Source organism: Nicotiana tabacum, chromosome 3, assembly GCF_000715075.1.
Source record: "Nicotiana tabacum cultivar K326 chromosome 3, ASM71507v2, whole genome shotgun sequence".
Lineage (NCBI taxonomy): Eukaryota > Viridiplantae > Streptophyta > Magnoliopsida > Solanales > Solanaceae > Nicotiana > Nicotiana tabacum.
Window position 1 is genome coordinate 205,737,061 of NC_134082.1, and position 21,655 is coordinate 205,758,715.

At 35.3% G+C, this 21,655-nt stretch overlaps 1 protein-coding gene and 1 pseudogene across 2 annotated transcripts; both read left to right on the forward strand.

Annotated features, from left to right (window-relative positions):
• Positions 1-4,538: 4,538 nt before the first annotated feature.
• Positions 4,539-6,625, forward strand: LOC107792278 (putative WRKY transcription factor 3; annotated as a pseudogene).
• A 5,851-nt stretch (positions 6,626-12,476) lies between these two features.
• Positions 12,477-19,540, forward strand: LOC107792281 (protein IMPAIRED IN BABA-INDUCED STERILITY 1). Of its 2 annotated transcripts, none has more exons than XM_016614477.2 (9): positions 12,477-13,137; positions 14,429-14,713; positions 14,871-15,188; positions 15,414-15,641; positions 15,867-15,964; positions 16,367-16,466; positions 16,548-17,003; positions 17,232-17,355; positions 18,941-19,540. In XM_016614477.2, exons 1-9 carry the CDS (start codon positions 12,748-12,750, stop codon positions 18,946-18,948), a joined length of 2,007 nt encoding a protein of 668 aa, XP_016469963.1. In that variant the 5' UTR covers positions 12,477-12,747; the 3' UTR covers positions 18,949-19,540. The 2 variants fall into 2 exon arrangements, with proteins under 2 accessions (XP_016469963.1, XP_016469962.1); XM_016614476.2 differs by having other exon boundaries at positions 18,938-19,081.
• Positions 19,541-21,655: the final 2,115 nt, after the last annotated feature.

The following is a 21,655-nucleotide window of genomic DNA, read 5'->3' on the forward strand; positions in this document are numbered from 1 at the left end:
ATTTAAAATTATGACTTTAGATATAATATTTGTTGAAATTTTGGTGGGTTTTCACATAAATATCCATACTCCGCGTCGACGGCGAAGCACTGGATGCGCTCCTGGTAATTGGCATGTCTAAGTAAACACATTAGCCCCCCGCCACTTTTAAATCTTGGGTCCGCCTCTTTATTACCGTGAATATTATTTTGGCAAGGGGTTTATTCCCAACAACTGGTATCAGAGCACAGGTTCTGCTCGTTCACTGAAATACTATTCACTGTCGGTAGTACTATACTTGGTGAAAAATAAAAATGTCCGGAGTAAAGTACGAGGTAGAAAAATTCAACGGAGATAACGGTTTCTCAACATGGCAAAGAAGGATGAGAGATCTGCTCATCCAACAAGGATTACACAAGGTTCTAGATGTTGATTCCAAAAAGCCTGATACCATGAAAGCTGAGGATTGGGCTGACTTGGATGAAAGAGCTGCTAGTGCAATTAGGTTGCACTTATCAGATGATGTGGTAAATAACATCATTGATGAAGACACTGCACGAGGAATTTGGACAAGGTTGGAAAGCCTATACATGTCCAAAACGCTGACAAATAAATTGTACCTGAAGAAGCAGTTATACGCCCTACACATGAGTGAAGGTACGAATTTTTTGTCACATTTAAATGTGTTTAACGGACTAATCACACAGCTTGCCAACCTCGGAGTGAAAATCGAGGAAGAAGATAAAGTCATCTTGCTATTGAACTTGTTGCCATCTTCGTACGATAATTTGGCAACAACCATCCTGCATGGTAAGACTACTATTGAGTTGAAAGATGTCACATCGGCTCTTCTACTCAATGAGAAGATGAGAAAGAAGCCTGAAAATCAAGGACAGGCTCTCATCACAGAAGGTAGAGGCAGGAGTTATCAAAGGAGTTCGAACAACTATGGTAGATCCGGAGCTCATGGGAAGTCAAAGAACCGATCCAAATCAAGAGTCAGAAATTGCTACAACTGTAATCAACCAGGTCACTTCAAAAGAGATTGCCCAAATCCAAGGAAGGGCAAAGGTGAAACCAGTGGCCAGAAGAATGACGACAACACAGCCGCCATGGTGCAAAATAATGATAATGTTGTCCTCTTTATAAATGAGGAAGAGGAATGCATGCACCTGTCAGGTCCAGAGTCGGAATGGGTGGTTGACACAGCGGCATCTCACCATGCCACACCGGTAAGAGATCTTTTTTGCAAATATGTAGCAGGTGATTTCGGCACAGTGAAAATGGGTATCACAAGTTACTCAAAGATTGCGGGGATTAGTGACATTTGTATCAAGACAAATGTCGGATGCACATTGGTTCTAAAGGATGTGCGGCATGTACCTGATTTACGGATGAACTTGATCTCGGGAATTGCTTTAGACCGAGATGGATACGAGAGTTATTTTGCAAATCAAAAGTGGAGACTCACTAAGGGATCATTGGTGATTGCAAAGAGAGTTGCTCGTGGCACGTTGTACAGGACAAATGCAGAAATATGCCAAGGTGAATTGAACGCGGCACAAGATGAGATTTCTGTAGATTTATGGCACAAAAGAATGGGTCATATGAGCGAGAAGGGATTGAAGATTCTTGCCAAGAAATCACTCATTTCTTATGCCAAAGGTACAACTGTAAAACCTTGTGACTACTGTTTATTTGGTAAGCAGCACAGAGTCTCATTTCAGACATCGTCTGAAAGAAAATTGAATATACTTGATTTAGTATATTCTGATGTTTGCGGCCCAATGGAAATTGAATCAATGGGCGGTAACAAATATTTTGTTACTTTTATTGATGATGCTTCACGAAAATTATGGGTTTATATTTTGAAAACCAAAGATCAGGTGTTTCAAGTTTTCCAGAAATTTCATGCTCTAGTAGAAAGGGAGACGGGTCGAAAGCTAAAGCGCCTCCGAAGTGACAATGGAGGTGAGTACACTTCAAGGGAATTTGAAGAGTATTGTTCAAGTCATGGGATCAGACATGAAAAGACAGTTCCTGGAACCCCACAGCACAATGGTGTAGCCGAGAGGATGAACCACACCATTGTGGAGAAGGTGAGAAGCATGCTCAGAATGGCTAAACTGCCTAAGTCATTCTGGGGTGAAGCAGTTCAGACAGCCTGTTACCTGATCAATAGGAGTCCATCAGTTCCGTTGGCGTTTGAAATCCCAGAGAGAGTCTGGACCAACAAGGAGGTGTCCTACTCGCATCTGAAGGTGTTCGGTTGCAGAGCTTTTGCACATGTACCAAAAGAGCAGAGAACAAAGCTGGATGATAAATCTGTTCCCTGCATATTTATCGGATATGGAGATGAAGAGTTCGGGTACAGACTGTGGGATCCTGTAAAGAAGAAGGTCATCAGAAGCAGAGATGTAGTCTTCCGAGAAAGTGAAGTTGGAACTGCTGCTGATATGTCAGAAAAGGCGAAGAATGGTATAATTCCTAACTTTGTTACTATTCCTTCTACTTCTAACAATCCCACAAGTGCAGAAAGTACGACCGACGAGGTTGCCGAGCAGGGGGAGCAACCTGGTGAGGTTATTGAGCAGGGGGAGCAACTTGATGAAGGTGTCGAGGAAGTGGAGCACCCCACTCAGGGAGAAGAACAACCTCAACCTCTGAGGAGATCAGAGAGGCCAAGGGTAGAGTCACGCAGGTACCCTTCCACAGAGTATGTCCTCATCAGTGATGAGGGGGAGCCAGAAAGTCTTAAGGAGGTGTTGTCCCATCCAGAAAAGAACCAGTGGATGAAAGCTATGCAAGAAGAGATGGAATCTCTACAGAAAAATGGCACATACAAGCTGGTTGAACTTCCAAAGGGTAAAAGACCACTCAAATGCAAATGGGTCTTTAAACTCAAGAAAGATGGAAATGGCAAGCTGGTCAGATACAAAGCTCGATTGGTGGTTAAAGGCTTCGAACAAAAGAAAGGTATTGATTTTGATGAAATTTTCTCACCTGTTGTCAAAATGACTTCTATTCGAACAATTTTGAGCTTAGCAGCTAGCCTAGATCTTGAAGTGGAGCAGTTGGATGTGAAAACTGCATTTCTTCATGGAGATTTGGAAGAGGAGATTTATATGGAGCAACCAGAAGGATTTGAAGTAGCTGGAAAGAAACACATGGTGTGCAAATTGAATAAGAGTCTTTATGGATTGAAGCAGACACCAAGGCAGTGGTACATGAAGTTTGATTCATTCATCAAAAGTCAAACATACCTAAAGATCTATTCTGATCCATGTGTATACTTCAAAAGATTTTCTGAGAATAACTTTATTATATTGTTGTTGTATGTGGATGACATGTTAATTGTAGGAAAAGACAAGGGGTTGATAGCAAAGTTGAAAGGAGATCTGTCCAAGTCATTTGATATGAAGGACTTGGGCCCAGCACAACAAATTCTAGGGATGAAGATAGTTCGAGAGAGAACAAGTAGAAAGTTGTGGCTATCTCAGGAGAAGTACATTGAACGTGTACTAGAACGCTTCAACATGAAGAATGCTAAGCCAGTCAGCACACCTCTTGCTGGTCATCTAAAGTTGAGTAAGAAGATGTGTCCTACAACAGTGGAGGAGAAAGGGAACATGGCTAAAGTTCCTTATTCTTCAGCAGTCGGAAGCTTGATGTATGCAATGGTATGTACTAGACCTGATATTGCTCACGCAGTTGGTGTTGTCAGCAGGTTTCTTGAAAATCCTGGAAAGGAACATTGGGAAGCAGTCAAGTGGATACTCAGGTACCTGAGAGGTACCACGGGAGATTGTTTGTGCTTTGGAGGATCTGATCCAATCTTGAAGGGCTATACAGATGCTGATATGGCGGGTGACATTGACAACAGAAAATTCACTACTGGATATTTGTTTATATTTTCAGGGGGAGCTATATCATGGCAGTCTAAGTTGCAGAAGTGCGTTGCACTTTCAACAACTGAAGCAGAGTATATTGCCGCTACAGAAACTGGCAAAGAGATGATACGGCTCAAGCGATTCCTTCAAGAGCTTGGATTGCATCAGAAGGAGTATGTCGTCTATTGTGACAGTCAAAGTACAATAGACCTTAGCAAGAACTCTATGTACCATGCAAGGACCAAACACATTGATGTGAGATATCATTGGATTCGAGAAATGGTAGATGATGAATCTCTAAAAGTCTTGAAGATTTCTACAAGTGAGAATCCCGCAGATATGCTGACCAAGGTGGTACCAAGGAACAAGTTCGAGCTATGCAAAGAACTTGTCGGCATGCACTCAAACTAGAAGACAGTGCTACCTCCTCTAGATGAATGAGACTGGAGGGGGAGATTGATGATGTCCATCATCAAGTCTTAGAGCAGACAAAGATCTTGAGTTCAAATCTCACCATCACCCATATATCCAAAAAAAATGGGAGAATTTTTTTTAGATTCCTAGCAAAATTTTCTTCACTGTTCGACACCTAAATTTTGGGACGTCCCAGTTTTGCGCTTTTCCATTGTTAGAAGAGACTATTCCTACATAAATAGTCTATGAATTACGATGCACCCAATGGTTCGTTATAGAAATAGTTAACTAAATGTCATCTAATTACATTGGCATCATGTTGTTACTTATGATATTTCAAGGCTTTGCAGTGTCCCTATGGAACGTGACACCAGCAGGCTCTAGCACATGTTACAGCAAAGCTTGCATTCTCTAGTTCTTACATGCACATGCAAGCCGAAGATCAGTGTTCCTCTCAGGTGGCTTCAGCAGAAGCATTAGGACATGAGTTGTCGACTGATCCAAAGGAATCTTCTTTGCAGGTAAAGGAACCTCTGCAAACAAGGTTGGATGACAAACCGTCAGAAAGCACAGTAAGCAGTTTGAACTGCCGGAGGTTTCTCAATCTGAGATCATGACATCCTTTGGTGCTCTCGATAAACCAGCTTGTGATGGTTATAACTGGAGAAAATATGGCCAGAAGAAGGATAAGGCCAGTCAATGCCCTCGGAGCTACTATAAGTGCACACATATCAAATGTCCAGCGAAGAAGAAGGTTGAGCGATCCATTGATGGTCACATAACTCAGATCACACATAATGGCCGGCACAACCATGAACTTCCTCAACCAAGCAAGCAAAGAAAGGATGGTTCTGCTTTGAATGGTACAGACTGCTCGGAAGTTCGGCCTGACATTCGCATGCATGATAGGACAGTAGTGAATAGCTCAGATGTGTCTTCCCCTTCTCGTCCTGACCAGATTTCAACCCAATTGGCATCTCTACTTCTTGTGAAAAGAAAACGTGATGAAACCAAAAACAATTGGATAGAAGTAGATGAGGGACATGATGAACCAGATGTGAAGAGAAAGTGAGTCCTCCTTTCATGAGCAATTAATGCCAGAAACTGTAGAGCAACAAAAGTAGGTGCCTAATTCAGTTACTGTGACGCAGGAAGAAGGCAGTTAAGACACTAGCTTCATCACATGGCACAGTAGCTGGGCCCAAGATTGTTCTGCCGACGAGAAGTGAAGTTGTTGTCGTAAATGACGGGTACAATTGGCGAAAATATGGGCAGAAGGTGGTAAAGGGAAATCAGCACCTAAGGTACTTATATATCTTCGACTGCTAGATTTTCTTCAATATAATGTTAGTTGCTGTTCTTTATGAAATTTATTTTGTGTAATGTTTTATTATACTAAAGAACTTGCGTGTGCTTGCATCATGTATTTTGGTAAATGTCCATATGCTAGTTTATCTCCTTGTCATTTTCTAATATGCCAAAACACATAGTTTATAATTTGTCTATCAGGATTTTACAAACTAGTTCTGAAATAGATATAGTACGAAGTCTGACAGAAGATAAAACTTCCACCCTGCAGTTAAGAACGTCACTTGCAATCAATCAGACCATGTTTTCTGGCTCTGATGTATAATATTACTGAATAGTGCTTCGAATTTTTACATTGCGTCATGAATTATTTCAGCATAACGCTAATAATATGAACACATTGGATCTGTGGGGGCAAGTTATAGGACAATCCTTTTTCAAAACATACTAAAGGGATGCTGTAAATATAGTTCTCTTTGAAGTTGTGGATCATCAATTTTTTTGAATTCCTAGATTTGATGCTTGTTAACATTATGTGCTGTTTTTAATGATGTCTGGGCTAAGACAGTCCTGGTAGCCCAAAGGTTAGGTTTGCTTCCTGATCACCAAACTAGATTTCTTGGTTCTTGAGCTCATGTTTATGACATGGGATGATAACTCACAGGAAAAGGGCGGGGCACTGTCTCTTCTAATCTAATTCTTTGCTTTTGCTTGTTTCTCTTTTCTTTTTTCGCTTGTCCTAGTTGCTATGACAAACTCTTATCCAGATAAATCTGGTCGGCATCAAGAAATAGAAAATGTAAGTGTGGTTCAGATGGAATTAATAAGAAAGTGGATCCTGGTTGTAAGAAGCCCATCTGATTTGCCTCAGGATGCTATTTTAATTTTGAACTTGAAGAATTTGATGGTAATATTTCAATATTGGATTTTGTGATTATTAACTTGGCCTGTCAGAGTTTGTTGTTGAAACATATTGGTCAATGAAAGATAATCTGCTGTCTGGTTACAGGATTATGCCATACACTATAGGATAGGGCAGTGGAAAAATTCCTTTGCCCTGTTCTGGAGAATATGTTTGTTTTATTTTGTATTCTGTGAAAATACCATCACATGTAAATTTAATGGTGTAGAGTCGAGATTTAGCGCTCTTGAATCCTAAGTGTATTACGTGGCTAGAGTCACCAAAGGAAAAATTAACACCGACAAGTTTCTGTACGAAACAGATAGTACTGGATGTATGAATTTTTATGCGAAAGCATGTGGCAGAATTTAGAAATCCTTGTATATGCATCCGATAGAACAAACAAGTTTTATAAGATCTTTTGGAGATTAGAATTAGGTGCTACTATGAACCGCAATATCTTGTTTAAGCACCTGCTAGTTCTTTGTCCTCTCTAGCATATGATTTCACTTGTTACTGTTGAACATTTTTAAAACATGTGTCTTTCCTTGAACTGTTCGCTTATTTGACTTATCCCCTTGTGCTTCCAACATGATATACAGGGATTATTATCGGTGCACATATTCTAAATGCAAAGCACGCAAACAAGTCATGAGGGCTTCAATTGATCCAAAAGCAATAACAACCTACAAAGGCGAGCATAATCATGATACTCCCACTTATAAAACCTGCTAAAGATACTTAGCATTGAGAAAGTAAGAAATACTAGTTATTTTGGAGGCCTTCGGTTCACAAATATTTTGGGTTTCGGAAACAACAATGAAATACCCGTGTGTGAAAGGATTGCAGTGTAAGTAGCATTACCAAAAGTAATAAAGGATGTGGATTGAGCTTCTAACTTTTGTAAAACACATGTCTATTATTATCTATACTGTATTAAAAGTACGAAAGTCCTTGGCGAAATGTCGTTCGTCTTTTTTACCCTTTTTAAAATAGAGTTCACATTAGACAAAATAGTTATTTGATTATTTCCCTAATATTTAAAAATAGTCATTTAATTAATTCCCTACTATTTAGAAATAGTTATTTAATTACTATTCCTATAATACTTATAATTGACACACATACTAGGAAATATTTTCGTTCTCTACACAATAGGAAGTTTTCGTCCAACTCTATATTTAGGAGTACTATTAAATTTTTCTTTCTAATTTAGGAGGATCTTTTTTAGTTAATAAAAATTTGTTCAATTTACACACAATAGGAAGGTTTCAGTTTTTCTTTAGTTAATAAAATTTTAACTAATTCACATACTAGGAAACTATTGATACTTTCAACTATATTTAAATTTAGGAGTATTAAAATTTCACACTTGAAAAGTTCTTAAATTTTGACTAATTCATGCACACACTAGGAAAGTTTTGATATAATTTTTTGACACTGAATTTTTTATAACTATATTACATGAAGACGAGCTCTTTGAAAACTTAGAGTCTTTTTTTTAGTAAAATTTTCACCCGATTTTATATACGTCTATAATTCTATAAAAAGAAGTTACAATTTCACCTTTTCATCATCATAATTTTGCCTTGTTGGAGCAACAGCTACAAAATTAAGGGTTTTAGGTTTTCTTTCTTTGAGCAATTTTTTTACTAGCAGTTGAATTTTGCATTCATGTATTTGTATTAGTAGTTGAATTTTGCATGCACGTATTTAACCAATACATCTTATTTTGCTGATATGGTTGTAAAGCTTGGTTGAATAGAATCCTTTTTATATTAGACTATATGATTTAACCTTTAGTCAAGTTATTTCTTTTACTATTTTTTCGTGCTCTTATTGGACCTTTTTTCTCAGTTTTTAGTTGCTTTTAATAGTTCTTATATTGGACAAAACTGTATTAAATTATTTTTCTTAAAATTTTAAGATTTTGCAATTAACTAAAATTTTAGTTATAATTTTTTTATTTGAACTACATAGGAAATCCTAATATTTAATACTCTAAAATCAATTAAGATTTTACCTTATGAAATTTTTAAAAATAATTTATTCATTGGAACTAAAAAGCACGAAGGCCCTAAACGAAATGTTGTTCGTCTTTTTTACCCTCTAAATATAAAGTTCACACTAGATAAAACAGTCATTTAATTATTTCTCTAATAATTAAAAATATTTTGTTTAATAGATTTCCTAATATTTAGGAATACTCATCTAATTATTCTCCTACTATTTAAGACTTTAATTTTTCTATTCCTTTTAGATCTACAAGTCGTGCCTTTTCAAATCCATGTAGATTTAGTAGTATTAAATTTTATGAACTTTCAGTTACCACTAGAAAAATTTCTGAAACTTTGTACCACTTATTTGTTTAAGATGATCCTTTAATAAAAATGTCGTCACTTTCAAATTCCATTTAATTTTAGACTTATGATGGTTTTTCACTTTCTACCTCCACTTAAATTAGCAGTATTAAATTTTAAACACGATTTATCCTAGGAAAGTGACCACTTTGTAACTCTTTTTAGTTTTAGGAGGCTTTTTAAATAAAATTTTGACTCAATTAAATTTCAAGCACTTTCGTTTTATACAAGGAAAGTTTCGATCACTTTGTACTCATTTTAGATTAATTTTTTATAAGTTATTAGGTAAAATAAGCACTTTGAACTCCTTTTTGTTTTAGGAGTTTATTTTTTCCCTTAAAATCTTTATTTATTTTAACTATATATAATTTTACCTTACATAAATCTTTTCCTGTTTCAATTATATATGTAATGCTTCTATAAAAGAAGCTTTACTATTCTACTGTTTTTATCATTGAAACTTACACAATTTTCCTTTAGAAAGTGTCAAAAAATTTGCATTGAACAAAATAGTTATTTAATTATTTTTTGAATATTTAGGACTTTAAATGTTTCTTAAATATTTAGAACATCAAAATTAATTAAATTTATGTATTAAATTTTTTTCTATTCTGATTATGTACTATACCTTATTTGTAAAAGAAAATCACGTTTTTAAATTTAGAAGCTTAAAATCCATATATTACAAATTCAAATTAGTACTTCCAAGTTCCAAGGCACGTAGGCCATATGCTTTGAAATCATACTTTTAGTTTGGAACATCAATTTTAGGTTCAAGGGTCTTAATTATTATAGTTTTAAAACTTTCAAAGCGGGTAGACACAAAATATAGTTTCACCTTTCAATCAAATGTTATTCCTCTAATATTTTTATATAATAAAGAAAGCAGTGGCGGAGCCACATTGAAGCAAGGGGTGTCAAGCGACACCCCCTCGCCGGAAAATTACATTATTTTTCTAGATAAATTATTTTATTTTATGTATATTTACTATACGTTGACTCCCCTTGACTTTTCGATATATCTAATTATTTATATTTTGACACCTCTTGATGAAAATTCTAAATCCGCCACTGAAAGCAAGTATTGGAACAAACTAAAGGAAAAACTACTAGAATAGATCAAATTCCTAAACATGATTAACACAATTATCATTTAAAACTTATAATTTTTTGTCAATTATTATATTATGACGTAAACACATCTTTTGAATAATATTTATGTTATTTTTAAAAAAATATTCTCATTAATACGAGGTAACACCCAGCGAACGTACAATAAGATGCAACGCGTACTTTCCATCTATTGATACTACATTAAAAGCAAGAAGCTCCTTAGCAAAATTTATTGCATTTTTTATCCTTTAAAATAGCTTTCATATTAGTCAAAGCTATAATTTAGTTAATTCTATTATCTAAAATTTTAAAATCAAATAAAATTTTAATAATTAAAACTTAATTTTTTTTTCTTATTTTAACTATATAGAAACTCCTAATATTTAGAACTACATCGTCAATAAATTTTCTTTCACGTATTTGACATAAAACTTTACTCTCCAAAATATTGTTACTACAGTTTTTTTATCTAATATTAAATGTACGTACAATATTTTACTCCTATGATTAATATTTTTTTTAGTAATTTATGTGTATTTTTTCCCACAATAATACCCATGCATATTTACTTTTAATATTCTTTGCTAAAATATTTGGCATTTTAGTAAATGCATCATAACAAATTTAATCAAATTATTTATCATTGTAGGTCCAATTATTGTAACTCTAACTATCGCATTAACTTAATAAACAAATGTTTGCATCTACTTTAATGTCCATTACAATTTTACATAACTTGTTCTTTTACATAAATTTTAATTGATTGACGCGATAAACACGTGTAACGCACGTACCCTAAAGCTAGTATTGTTAAAAGTAAAAAAGGGTACTATAGTTTGTCCTTGTCATTGAAGCTTCTTGAGGTCAGCTTCAAACCCTAGTCCAGCAGAGTACAGGAGCTGATTCAAGCAAAGTTGCCAACTTTTTATACCATATAAATAAGAACTTATTATTTCTTTTGCATCTCTTTATTGATCCTCCTCAAAGCTGATTCCATTTTTGCTTTTCAGTATATTTCCAGCCGTATTCCGACTAATGATGAGAATGTCATGGAACCAAGTAGATACGATTAATTATGCTTTATAGCGTGTTTGTTAAGTTTGTTGGCAATCATGTCTTTGTTGATCTAACGACGAGCAAAATTATGGGTCTTTTATAAAGTTGTGGGCTTTGCCTCTCAGAAGGGAAAATCTAATATGCTTTCTTATTTTATAACCAAGAAATCTGTCTGCTCCTGGTTTGACCAGAGAAGCCGCCTGGTGTTTAGTGAATGCAAAACATGTTTCTTCATATACACTTTTATTACTCAACTACAGTTACCTTAATTATATTGTAACTCATCCGATATTGTTATATAGCTCCTTTATTATGGTTATAAGGTTTTGACATCCTCCCCTTTAACCCCGTGCGGGTGCCAGGTGAACAAAGATGTTTGAATCTGAACACATTTCCTTTACTTAATAGGACTTGGTAACGATGTTGGCATATGATTGTTGAATATATTTACTCACTTCGTTGCTCGATTACCTTTATGGAGTGTATACCAGCCGGGTTTTTGATGTGTGAATTTAGTTAATTATTGGGAAATAATTGCTTAGAAGAGTTTTATATATTGTAGATATCCTTGTAAAAGAGTACTTTCTCCTCGTGATTGTCTTGTGCACGCCCTTAAGAAAGAATAGTTTTTGACTACTTTTGCCTTATTAAATGTTTTCTCAATTTATGTGTCATTTGTATCAATGACATTATCCATATTTTTAGTCAATGTGAATGCAATTGATTATTAAGGGTAAAAAAGGAAAAATATAATCAATTTTGTCTTGAACTTCTAAAATGACAAATAATTCGAGACAACTATTTTTAGTAACCACGACACTTATTATGAGACGAAGGGAGTATAAGTTTTATGTATCTAAAGTGCAAGAATTCTTTTACACAATAAGGTTAAATTAACCTATAGCAACATGTAACTTCGTATTAAAAACTAATATGATAATCTAGAAAATAGAAAAATAATTTGTTACAACCAGTTAAAATTATACTGAGAGTGAAAAAATAGTATTGTCCTTGTATATTACATAAATCCTTTCCAAACTATCGGAGAGAAATATAGTAAGTGTGTCATGCCTTTCTGTCTTTCGTCCAAGTCTGAACAATTATTGGTATTATATTATTTTCTACAAATGATTAGTCAATAATCTGAAGAAGATAGAGATGAGTGGTTGAGAAGTTAGTTGGCTTTGTTTGTTCAAACTCTTCTTGAACCAGCAGCTCACCAGCACACGACCCCATCTCCCTCCTAAAGAAAAATAAAACGAACTCCTAACGGCTACATTTCACCTACGCGCCAATTTCTGCATGTAAATAAATCAAAGTTTCGTAAAAATGGCGTAAGAATTGGTCTCAACAGAAAACACAAAGACAAACTGAAAAACAAAAAAGAAAAAGGCAGATGATGATTCAATTTGGACCCACAAACACAACCCACACAAATGTTTTCTCTTTCTCCTTTCCTTTCTCTGTTGTTCCTCTGCTTTCGCACCTCTCCACACTAACTCTAATTTCTTGGCTTTCAAAAAAAAACCCTTTTTTTCTCCTCTCCGCATATCTCGCAAAATAAAAATTCCCCATTTGATGAATAGAATTTCCTCCTCCGCAAATCTTTGAACTCTTTTCCAAATGAAACAATCATTTTACGCAGACCCAATGAGCTAATGTAGAGACCCTTTTTTTACTATTTTCACCTCGCTTTGACCCATTTTCTCTATCCGGGTTATGGGTCATGGGTTGCGTCAGCTCCAAGCAAGCCACGTCCCATTCCCCGGCCCACGATTCATCGTCGGTGACTGTTGTAGACAATGGCGATCATTTATTGCATATAAAGGCAGCTGGGTTTGCCCCATTGGAGAAGATCAAAGAGGAGCCTGATAAAGAAGGGGAGGATAATTCTGTCCACCGTCGCCGATTCTCTGGGAATTTGAGGAGAACCTCCTCCTCTTCCAAAAAAGGGGCTAATTCTGAAAAAAGGGCTACTTTTAGCATTAAATTTGGGAGGTTAAATGAAGGTGAACATTTGGCCGCCGGTTGGCCAGCTTGGCTTACTGCCGTTGCTGGTGAAGCCATTGAGGGATGGATGCCTCTTCGATCAAACATGTTCCAGAAACTAGAAAAGGTAAATCAAAACATGATTTTTTATAGGTTAAAACAAATTTTGAATTCTTTAAATGAATACCATATTAGATGTATCTGTTTATCACATTAATTATCACCAACAAATCAAATCCTAGTTGAATTTGCAAATTTTAGCTTCATAGGATATGTAGACAAGTGCAAATAGTTTTTGATAATTTTGCATTATACACATTAGTATATATTTTTGTATGCAGCACAAAATATGTTTTCCATTTAGTATCTTCATCATGTTAACTTCAACTCGGTCATATGCCAGTTATAGACCGAGTTGAAGTTAGCATGATGCCAATTAACTTCATCATGTTAACTCCAACTCGGTCATCATGTTGAAGTTCAACTCGGTCATATGCCAATAACTTCAACTTGCGCCTATCTAGTTGCAAGACTTCAAATCTCACATTTTAGCTTCATAGGATATGTAGACAAGTGCAAATAGTTTTCCATTTGTTGCAAGACTATAAATCTCCTCCTATGTTCTGAAACTCACATAGGCGAGGCTATCTAGTATTTTCTAAGAACAGTTGGATACAGTGGATTGTTATGGTCGATGCGTACTAATTCAGGAATGAGGCATAGTTGATTAATTTAATTTTCGTGGCTTATTCCATCAAGGTGAATTTGGATGAATAAGATGCTGCGCCACTTCATGCTTTCTCATTAGTTCCTACTCAATCATCAGCCTTTAAATTTGATTAATTAGCTAAAGGTTCTGTGCTTATTTAGCAAGTTCTGTTAGCTGAGACTATAATGTTGCATTTTTTAACCCATCTCATGGTAGCATGTTAATGAACTTGATCCTCCCCCAAAAAGGAGGGGTTTCTTACTTCATTGACTTGCCTTTCTTATCTTGCAATCTGAACTTGCATGTGATCTGCATGCATATAGCCAGAGTTCCTAATTCCAGTTATTAGGAATTACCAAGGTCTCTATCATGAACTGGAAATACCTTTGGATTCTGCTTCACTTATAACTTTGTGCCCTATACGTTACCTCTGGAGAAAGAAAAGCATATAGCCAGAGTTGTTAATCTGAAAGAAAACCGGTGAGCGAGAGATTGATTCATTTCTGAGTTGGGATTTAGGTGACATGGTTTATATTGAAGGATTTAACTACATATCTTATATCTAGGCCTTGACTGTCTAGTTTGAAATTAACTTTGTCACTGGCATTAGGATTTAGGACTGGTAATTTATACTAATTGTATATCGTTACCCTACTAATGTAAATTATTTTCTTCTTACGAAGATTTTTTCTGCTTTCAACATCTATAGATTGGACAAGGTACATATAGCAGTGTTTATCGAGCACGCGATATCGAAAGTGGTAAAATGGTCGCCCTAAAGAAGGTGCGATTTAACAATTTCCAACCGGATAGTGTCAGATTTATGGCACGAGAAATTGCAATTCTCCGCAAACTTGACCATCCAAACATCATGAAGCTGGAGGGGATAATCACTTCTCGGTTATCATGTAGCATCTACCTTGTATTTGAGTATATGGAACATGACCTCTCTGGATTATTATCGTGTCCTGACATCAAATTTACTGATTCACAGGTTTGTTCATCCTTGACGATGTCTCTCTAGCATTAATTCGGTGTTAAGATCACTGTTTGTGTCTATATCTTGTCTTGCAAAAAGGAAAAAAGAAAAAATTGAATTGTAAGAAGATTCTGTTTGTTTATCTCTGAATTTATATTTTGCATGGAAGTAGATCAAATGCTACATGCAGCAGCTACTGAGCGGACTAGAGCATTGCCATTCACGAGGGATAATGCATCGGGATATTAAAGTTTCAAACATTTTGGTAAATAATGAAGGAATTCTGAAAATAGCAGATTTTGGTCTTGCAAATTTCCTTAGTTCAAGGCATAAGCAACCGCTGACCAGTCGTGTGGTTACATTATGGTATCGACCTCCTGAACTTCTGTTGGGATCAACAAACTATGGGGTCTCTGTGGATTTGTGGAGTGTTGGTTGTGTTTTCGCAGAACTCTTTTTTGGAAGGCCTCTCCTGAAAGGGAGAACCGAGGTCAGTAGTTTTTGAAAATTTTCTTTTGAATTTGATAATATTTCTTGCACATATCTGTGAACAGGTTGCAAAATGGGACATGATTGACAAATAGTTCTACGTTAATATGACCGAAGTTTCCCAAGATGATACGAAGTGATTGAATAGTTCTCCTATATCGAATGCCTTGTAATATCACTGTTTCTGGTCAATTGTGAAAAGTTTCTGTTTTTGTTTATCTTTCAGGTAGAGCAACTGCACAAAATTTTCAAACTCTGTGGTACCCCACCTGATGATTACTGGAAAAAGTCTAAACTTCCACTTGCAACTATGTTTAAGCCCAAGCAACCATATGAAAGTACACTTCGAGATAGATGTAAAGAATTACCAAAAACTGCTGTGAACCTTATTGAAACACTTCTTTCAATAGATCCTTATAAACGCGGAACTGCTTCATCTGCTCTCAATTCTGAGGTAAGCTTTAACCAAGACAGCAGTATATGAGTTTTTATCTCACTGCAAAGTTTCCATTAGACCGAGTTTACCATATTCTTTTTTATTTTGCTTTTAGTATTTGGTTCCTCTTTGGTATTAATGATGTTTCTGTTTTCAGTTTAGTTCTCAAGCATAACAATTTCTAAACTGGATTCTATAATTGCTAACTTCTTGGTTCTACATATGTGTTTCACCTTTCTTTAGTATTTCAATACAAAGCCTTATGCTTGTGACTCATCAAGCCTGCCTAAGTACCCACCGAACAAGGAAATTGATGCAAAGTTCCGAGAAGAAGCACGAAGGTGAATTCCTTTCTTCTTCTTCTTCTTCGTAGAAAGGATTTTATTGCATGCGGTTCCAAATAATCATTGCCTAGTCCGTAGATGGGACAGAAAGACAATAAAGGCCAGTGGACATTATCTGCATTTGTATGCACTACTCGAAAAAAAAAAAGGAGAAAAAGAGCATGCTGGTTCACTGTTATTCACAGCTTTTAGCATTTACTTCAATGCTGTAGTTCAAAGTTATCTAGACAACCTAACTGAACATATCATTAACAGGCTTTGAGTGAGTTCGCTAGATCTTATGAATTAAATTTGTACATCTCGTCCATCTCCTATTTTTAATAACCGTGCACCTTTCATGACTTTGCATTTCTCTTACCATATTTAAAAGCTTAATTTGAAGGAGTGTTTCATTTTCAGAAAGAGAGCCAGTTCCAATGCACAAGCATCTGAAACTTCAAGAAAATCCCGGAAAGCTCTCCAAGAACCAAGCAGTTTCTGCAAAGTGGTTCCATCAGAGGTTTCTGTCTCATCTCACAGACACTCATTCACATTTCCTCTTTGATGGTATATTGAGAAAGTCTTGTTTGTACTTTTGAAGGAAGTTGAGGCCAATGTTCATGGTTCTCGTAGAAACCACGGTGGTAGTGTCCATATTTCTAAAGGAAGACGAGCTACCGTCTCACGGATATCAATGAAACCATTGTATGACACAGTGTCAGAAGCTTCTCAAATGACTGACGAATCTCAAGGGGACAGCACCATTCTTTCTGTACCTGTGCAAATGCCAGAATCGAGTGGTTTTGCATGGGCCAAAAAAGGAAAGCTGGATTCTTCAACGACAAGGCTATATCCACCTGCCAATTCAACGAGTCAAAAGTTAAGTGCCGTAGATCCTTCTGGTGTACTGCACACTGAGGATACCTGGGACTCAAACATGCAGGACAATTATGAGCTTTTAAATAGGGCTCACACTTTCAAACATTCTATCCATAGGCAACATGGTCATCATGAACGATCAGATTCGTTTGACTCGTCTGATCAGGAACCATCAGTGGTAAGTATACTTCCTCTAACTTAGCAACTTCATATAAGTGGTGCTGACTAAAACTTTTTGTGTTTGCTTCTTAATGCCCATAGGAGGTTCTCTTCTATTTTTCCGCAACTTTTAGTATTTTCATTTTTCAACATCCACATGTAAAAATATGACTTAGTGAAAATATTTGTTCGTCAACTTTTGTTTACATCTTGGTGCTATGGTCTGTGATCTCTCTGAAATGACCAGGATTACACTGGCCAACAAGGAAGGGTTGCGTGCTCGGGGCCCTTGTTATGTCAGTCCCAGAAGTTTGATACCAAGCAGGATAGTCAGTCTCGAAAAGCTGGTCATAGGTCCCGGTTTTATAGAGGTAAATTAAATCCTGCATCTGGCAAATTCTCTTTATAAATGTCAAGAAACTATTTTCCGTTGCATCAACTAGATTTTTTCCAGTCACCTACTATAATAGAACATTGCTTTATGTAGAACTTGCCTCTCCACCTTCAAGGTAGGGGCAAGGTCTGTATACACACTACTTGTTAGAACATGCGCAGCGGAAGCAAGCATACAACCCAGGCATCAAATACATGTAAACTAGACAACGCAATAATAACGAGATTAGAAGCACTAACCTCTTGAAGTAGTTGCACAAACCTTCCAAACAACAAGAATCCAGGACTGCAGTCTTCTGCTATTTGCCTAGTAAAACCTTGGACGATTTTGCTATTGGGTGAGCAAGAACAATACAACTGAAAGATAAGTTATTAGGTGAAACTAGTCTTCCTTTAATAGACCCGAAATTAAGCCACAATAGGGGCTCAAAAACATGTAGGATTCTGCAAGTAGAATCCTACTCTAACTCAAAAGGATAACTTTTCTCCCAAGCTACTTTTTACCCAAGTCTGTCCAGGTTTTTACTAGGTATAGCAGGGACCACAGAAATAATAAGAGGCTACTAATTATAGTATTAATTCGAAATTAGCATGAATTAATTCTTACTATAATTAATTGCAATTTATTCCACTAAAAAACTGCAATTGAACTCCTCAATATGAATTTCGAAAATTCATTAACACTTATTTTAACTCCCCATGTTAAGATTTCAAATACCAGTTAATTAAATTAAATCACTGAAAATTTAATTCAATTAACTAATTAAATCTTTTATAATTCCGCTTAAACTATTTCATGTGACAGATACAAAATCCACCGGCAGGGTTTTCACATGAAAACTTATAAGCTTACATAAAAGGGTATCATCAAACCCAAAGCCGAGTCATGGATTCTATCAACTAATTATTATTCACAAATGTTATTCGTTATTGTCCAATCTATTAGACATATACCAACTCTAAATAGAGTCGTACCTTTTGATAAATCAAAACAATAAACAAATTACATTGATCATAATAATTATATAAGATTAGGAGTATAAGCTCATTTAATGAATTAGAGAAAATGTTTTATATATTCAGTACAAAAACATCTTTTCTCTATTTGGTCCGTTCAATATACACTGAGTATACTAGCACAAGAAGTTGGAGTAAACTTACTCCCATAATTAAGATAAATTATACGATAATCTTGTACTACAATCATCAAGATATTTTGTCCAACAATATCTTTGATTGTGAACATAGTTTATTAATTATGAGAACCAACAATTTAATCTTATGTGCATGAGCTAAGACTCCATACACTAAATTGTCTACTACATAACTAAAAGAACACACATGTAACAAATGATCTATTTAAAATAGTACTTTATTGAATTGAATAAATTAAATAAACAATTGTTCCATAAAGAATAAAATATAATACTATGTCTAAACCGCATGGTTAATAGTATATCCCAACACTACCTTCCCCAGACCTCACTTTTGGGATTATACCGGATTTTTTGTTGTTGTTGCTTTCTGTAGCACTTATGCCAGGTTTGTTTTTTGTTGCAGCAGATTTGTAAATGGAATGATCCAGCATGGCTTAACTAGTGAATTTTGAGGTTAGACTGACTTTGTAGCTCTCTCTTATCGGTACCTCCTTGGATTATCTATTTCGTGCTCACAAGTTGATTGACAGTTGAGAAAGACTATCTCCGGGTCCCCATGTTTACATCGTCTCCTCAAACACCTGCTTAGAGTCTACACACTATTGTGGTGCAACATTTTTGAGCTGCACTCTGATCCATGCAGTTATTTTTCTCACAAATCTTAAGGGGATCGGGCGAAAAAATCATGCATAAGAAAATATTAATATCATAGAGATCAGATGGAATAGCCTGAATATTGATGCTCAGAGTGGTTTGAGAATTTGGAGATTTCATTAACAGGTTGGAGAACATTAACATGCTCTCCCCTATTAGTATCCAACCTGATTTTATAGTTCTCCTTGTTTTTCTTTTAACTTTTCCTTTAATTTTTTTTTTGTAATTTTTATTTTACACGTTTAGCTCATTTATTATTAGCTTTCACGTTATTTTTGTTCTTTGTTTTTTTTCTTGTGTATAGATGCCTTGGGCTTAGAGGGAATGGTATATAATTTGTTTATATTCTATACTATCTCTGTACATATGCATACTCTAAAGAAGAATATGAAAAAATTGTGTAACAAAAAAGGATGTTTATAAACCTCTTACTTACACATTTTTCTTTTGAAACTAACACGCATTATATGTGAATATGTATTTATTTATTGTTTAATTTGTAATACTTACGTTGGAATTCCAGTATGTTATACTGGAGTATTTTTCCGAATTTTGAACAGTGTTTTCATTCAGATTTATCTTTACATGAAAAATGGCTAAAATTTGATTACTTTTGAAACTGTGGTTATTTTTGAATGATCACTTGTAAATATGACTATTTTTGAATTTCTCCCGTCGATTGCGGCAGCAATTAGATTATGAAATATTTAATTTTTGAAACAGTATATATAAAGACATTATGTTACATAATATTCATTATTCAAGTTTTCAACTTATTATAACCTATTCATAATTACCACAAAATATATATTATATCAACTTAAAATAATTGATAACTTCATGACAGATCGAATAATATTTTGACATAATATGTTCATCATCACTTGATCTTGTAAAAATTAGAAAAACTTAAGTTTATTTTACTCAATAGATCACATACTTATTAGTTTGTAAAAAATGACTTTTGGAAGTAACATTTCACATAATATAGTACCATTTGTATCATTATATCTACGGAAGTGATATTCATTTTAATTAGAAATTGTAACCTCAGACACTAAATTTAGGGAATGTAAGATAATTGCATAAGTCATCTGAGAAAATTTGTTTTGGTTCTTTCGGTTTAAAAACAATAGCACAAAGAAAAGAATCTGCACATTGTAGGCCTCTTAAGGGGAAAAGTAGAAACATGAAAATTCAAAATTAATGCTATCAAAACTAGGTCCATCATTTGCATCTATACCCGCTTTTTATGTCACGTTTTAACTTATACTCGCTTTGTAAAAACAATTGCAAGCGTACCTGCTTTTTCGCATAACTTCAGCATACGGGGCTAAAGTAGCAAATTCAATCACGCAAAACTTCAGCATTCTAGTAGCCGGACCTGAAGTTCAGCTCTAGAGCTGAAATTTTTGTTTTGTAACTGTCGAACTTTAGCTCTAGCTGAAGTTTTTGTTTCTAACTGGCGAAGTTTTTGTTTGTAAGCTTCAGCTCTAGAGTTGAAGTTTTTGTTTTGTAGTTGTCGAACTTCAGCTCTAGAGCTGAAGTTTTTGTTTGTAACTGGCGAACTTCAGCTCTATAGCTGAAATTTTTGTTTTTGTAACTGGCGAGTTTTTGTTTTTGTAACTGGCGAACTTCAGCTCTAGAGCTGAAGTTTTTGTTATTATTATTATTTGTATTTGTGAGAAAGTAGTATATGCATATGTCCCTGCTTTTCTAGTTTTTGCACTGAATTGGCGAAAAAGCTTAAGAAGAATAGCATTGTTTTGGAGAATCATCATCGAATTTATGTCCCGCGAGGTGTTGCCTTATAACGTGAGAAGGATGAACCGCTTCGAGTCAATATACTCTTCAAGCACATTCAGGTAAATATGAATTGTGATTAACACAGAGCACTTTAGAACTGAAGTGTAAATTCCATTATCGATTGACAGTATAAGAGATTTCATGACGCTACATACAATAGAATGAAAGAGGAATTCTTATATTCCCTGGAGGTTTTAATTTGTTCCCATTGCTTTTTTGTTCACAGGAAATGCTTAGTGGCAACACTGCGATGATTGCAGAAATAGGGGATTCATGGTTTAATTGTCAGAAGCTGTATCTTCCTGAAAATTGCGGGTAAGCTAGACTCGACTTTATTCTGAATTATGCTTGTGATAAGACGTATATGCATATGTCCCTGCTTTTCCAGTATTATGAACTAAATTAAGCACCAATAACAGAAGAAAGAAGAAAGAAGAAGAAGAAGAAGAAGAAGAAGAAGAAGAAGAAGAAGAAGAAGAAGAAGAAGAAGAAGACGAAGGAGGAGAAAGGGGCTAAAGTTATTTTAAAAGTGGGTACAAGTTAAAAGGTTTTTAAAAAATTGTGTATAAGTTAAATGGGGACGACCAAATAGGGCGCCCCGTGCAATTTTATCAGGGGCATTTGCATCTATACCCGCTTTTTGTGTCACGTTTTAACTTGT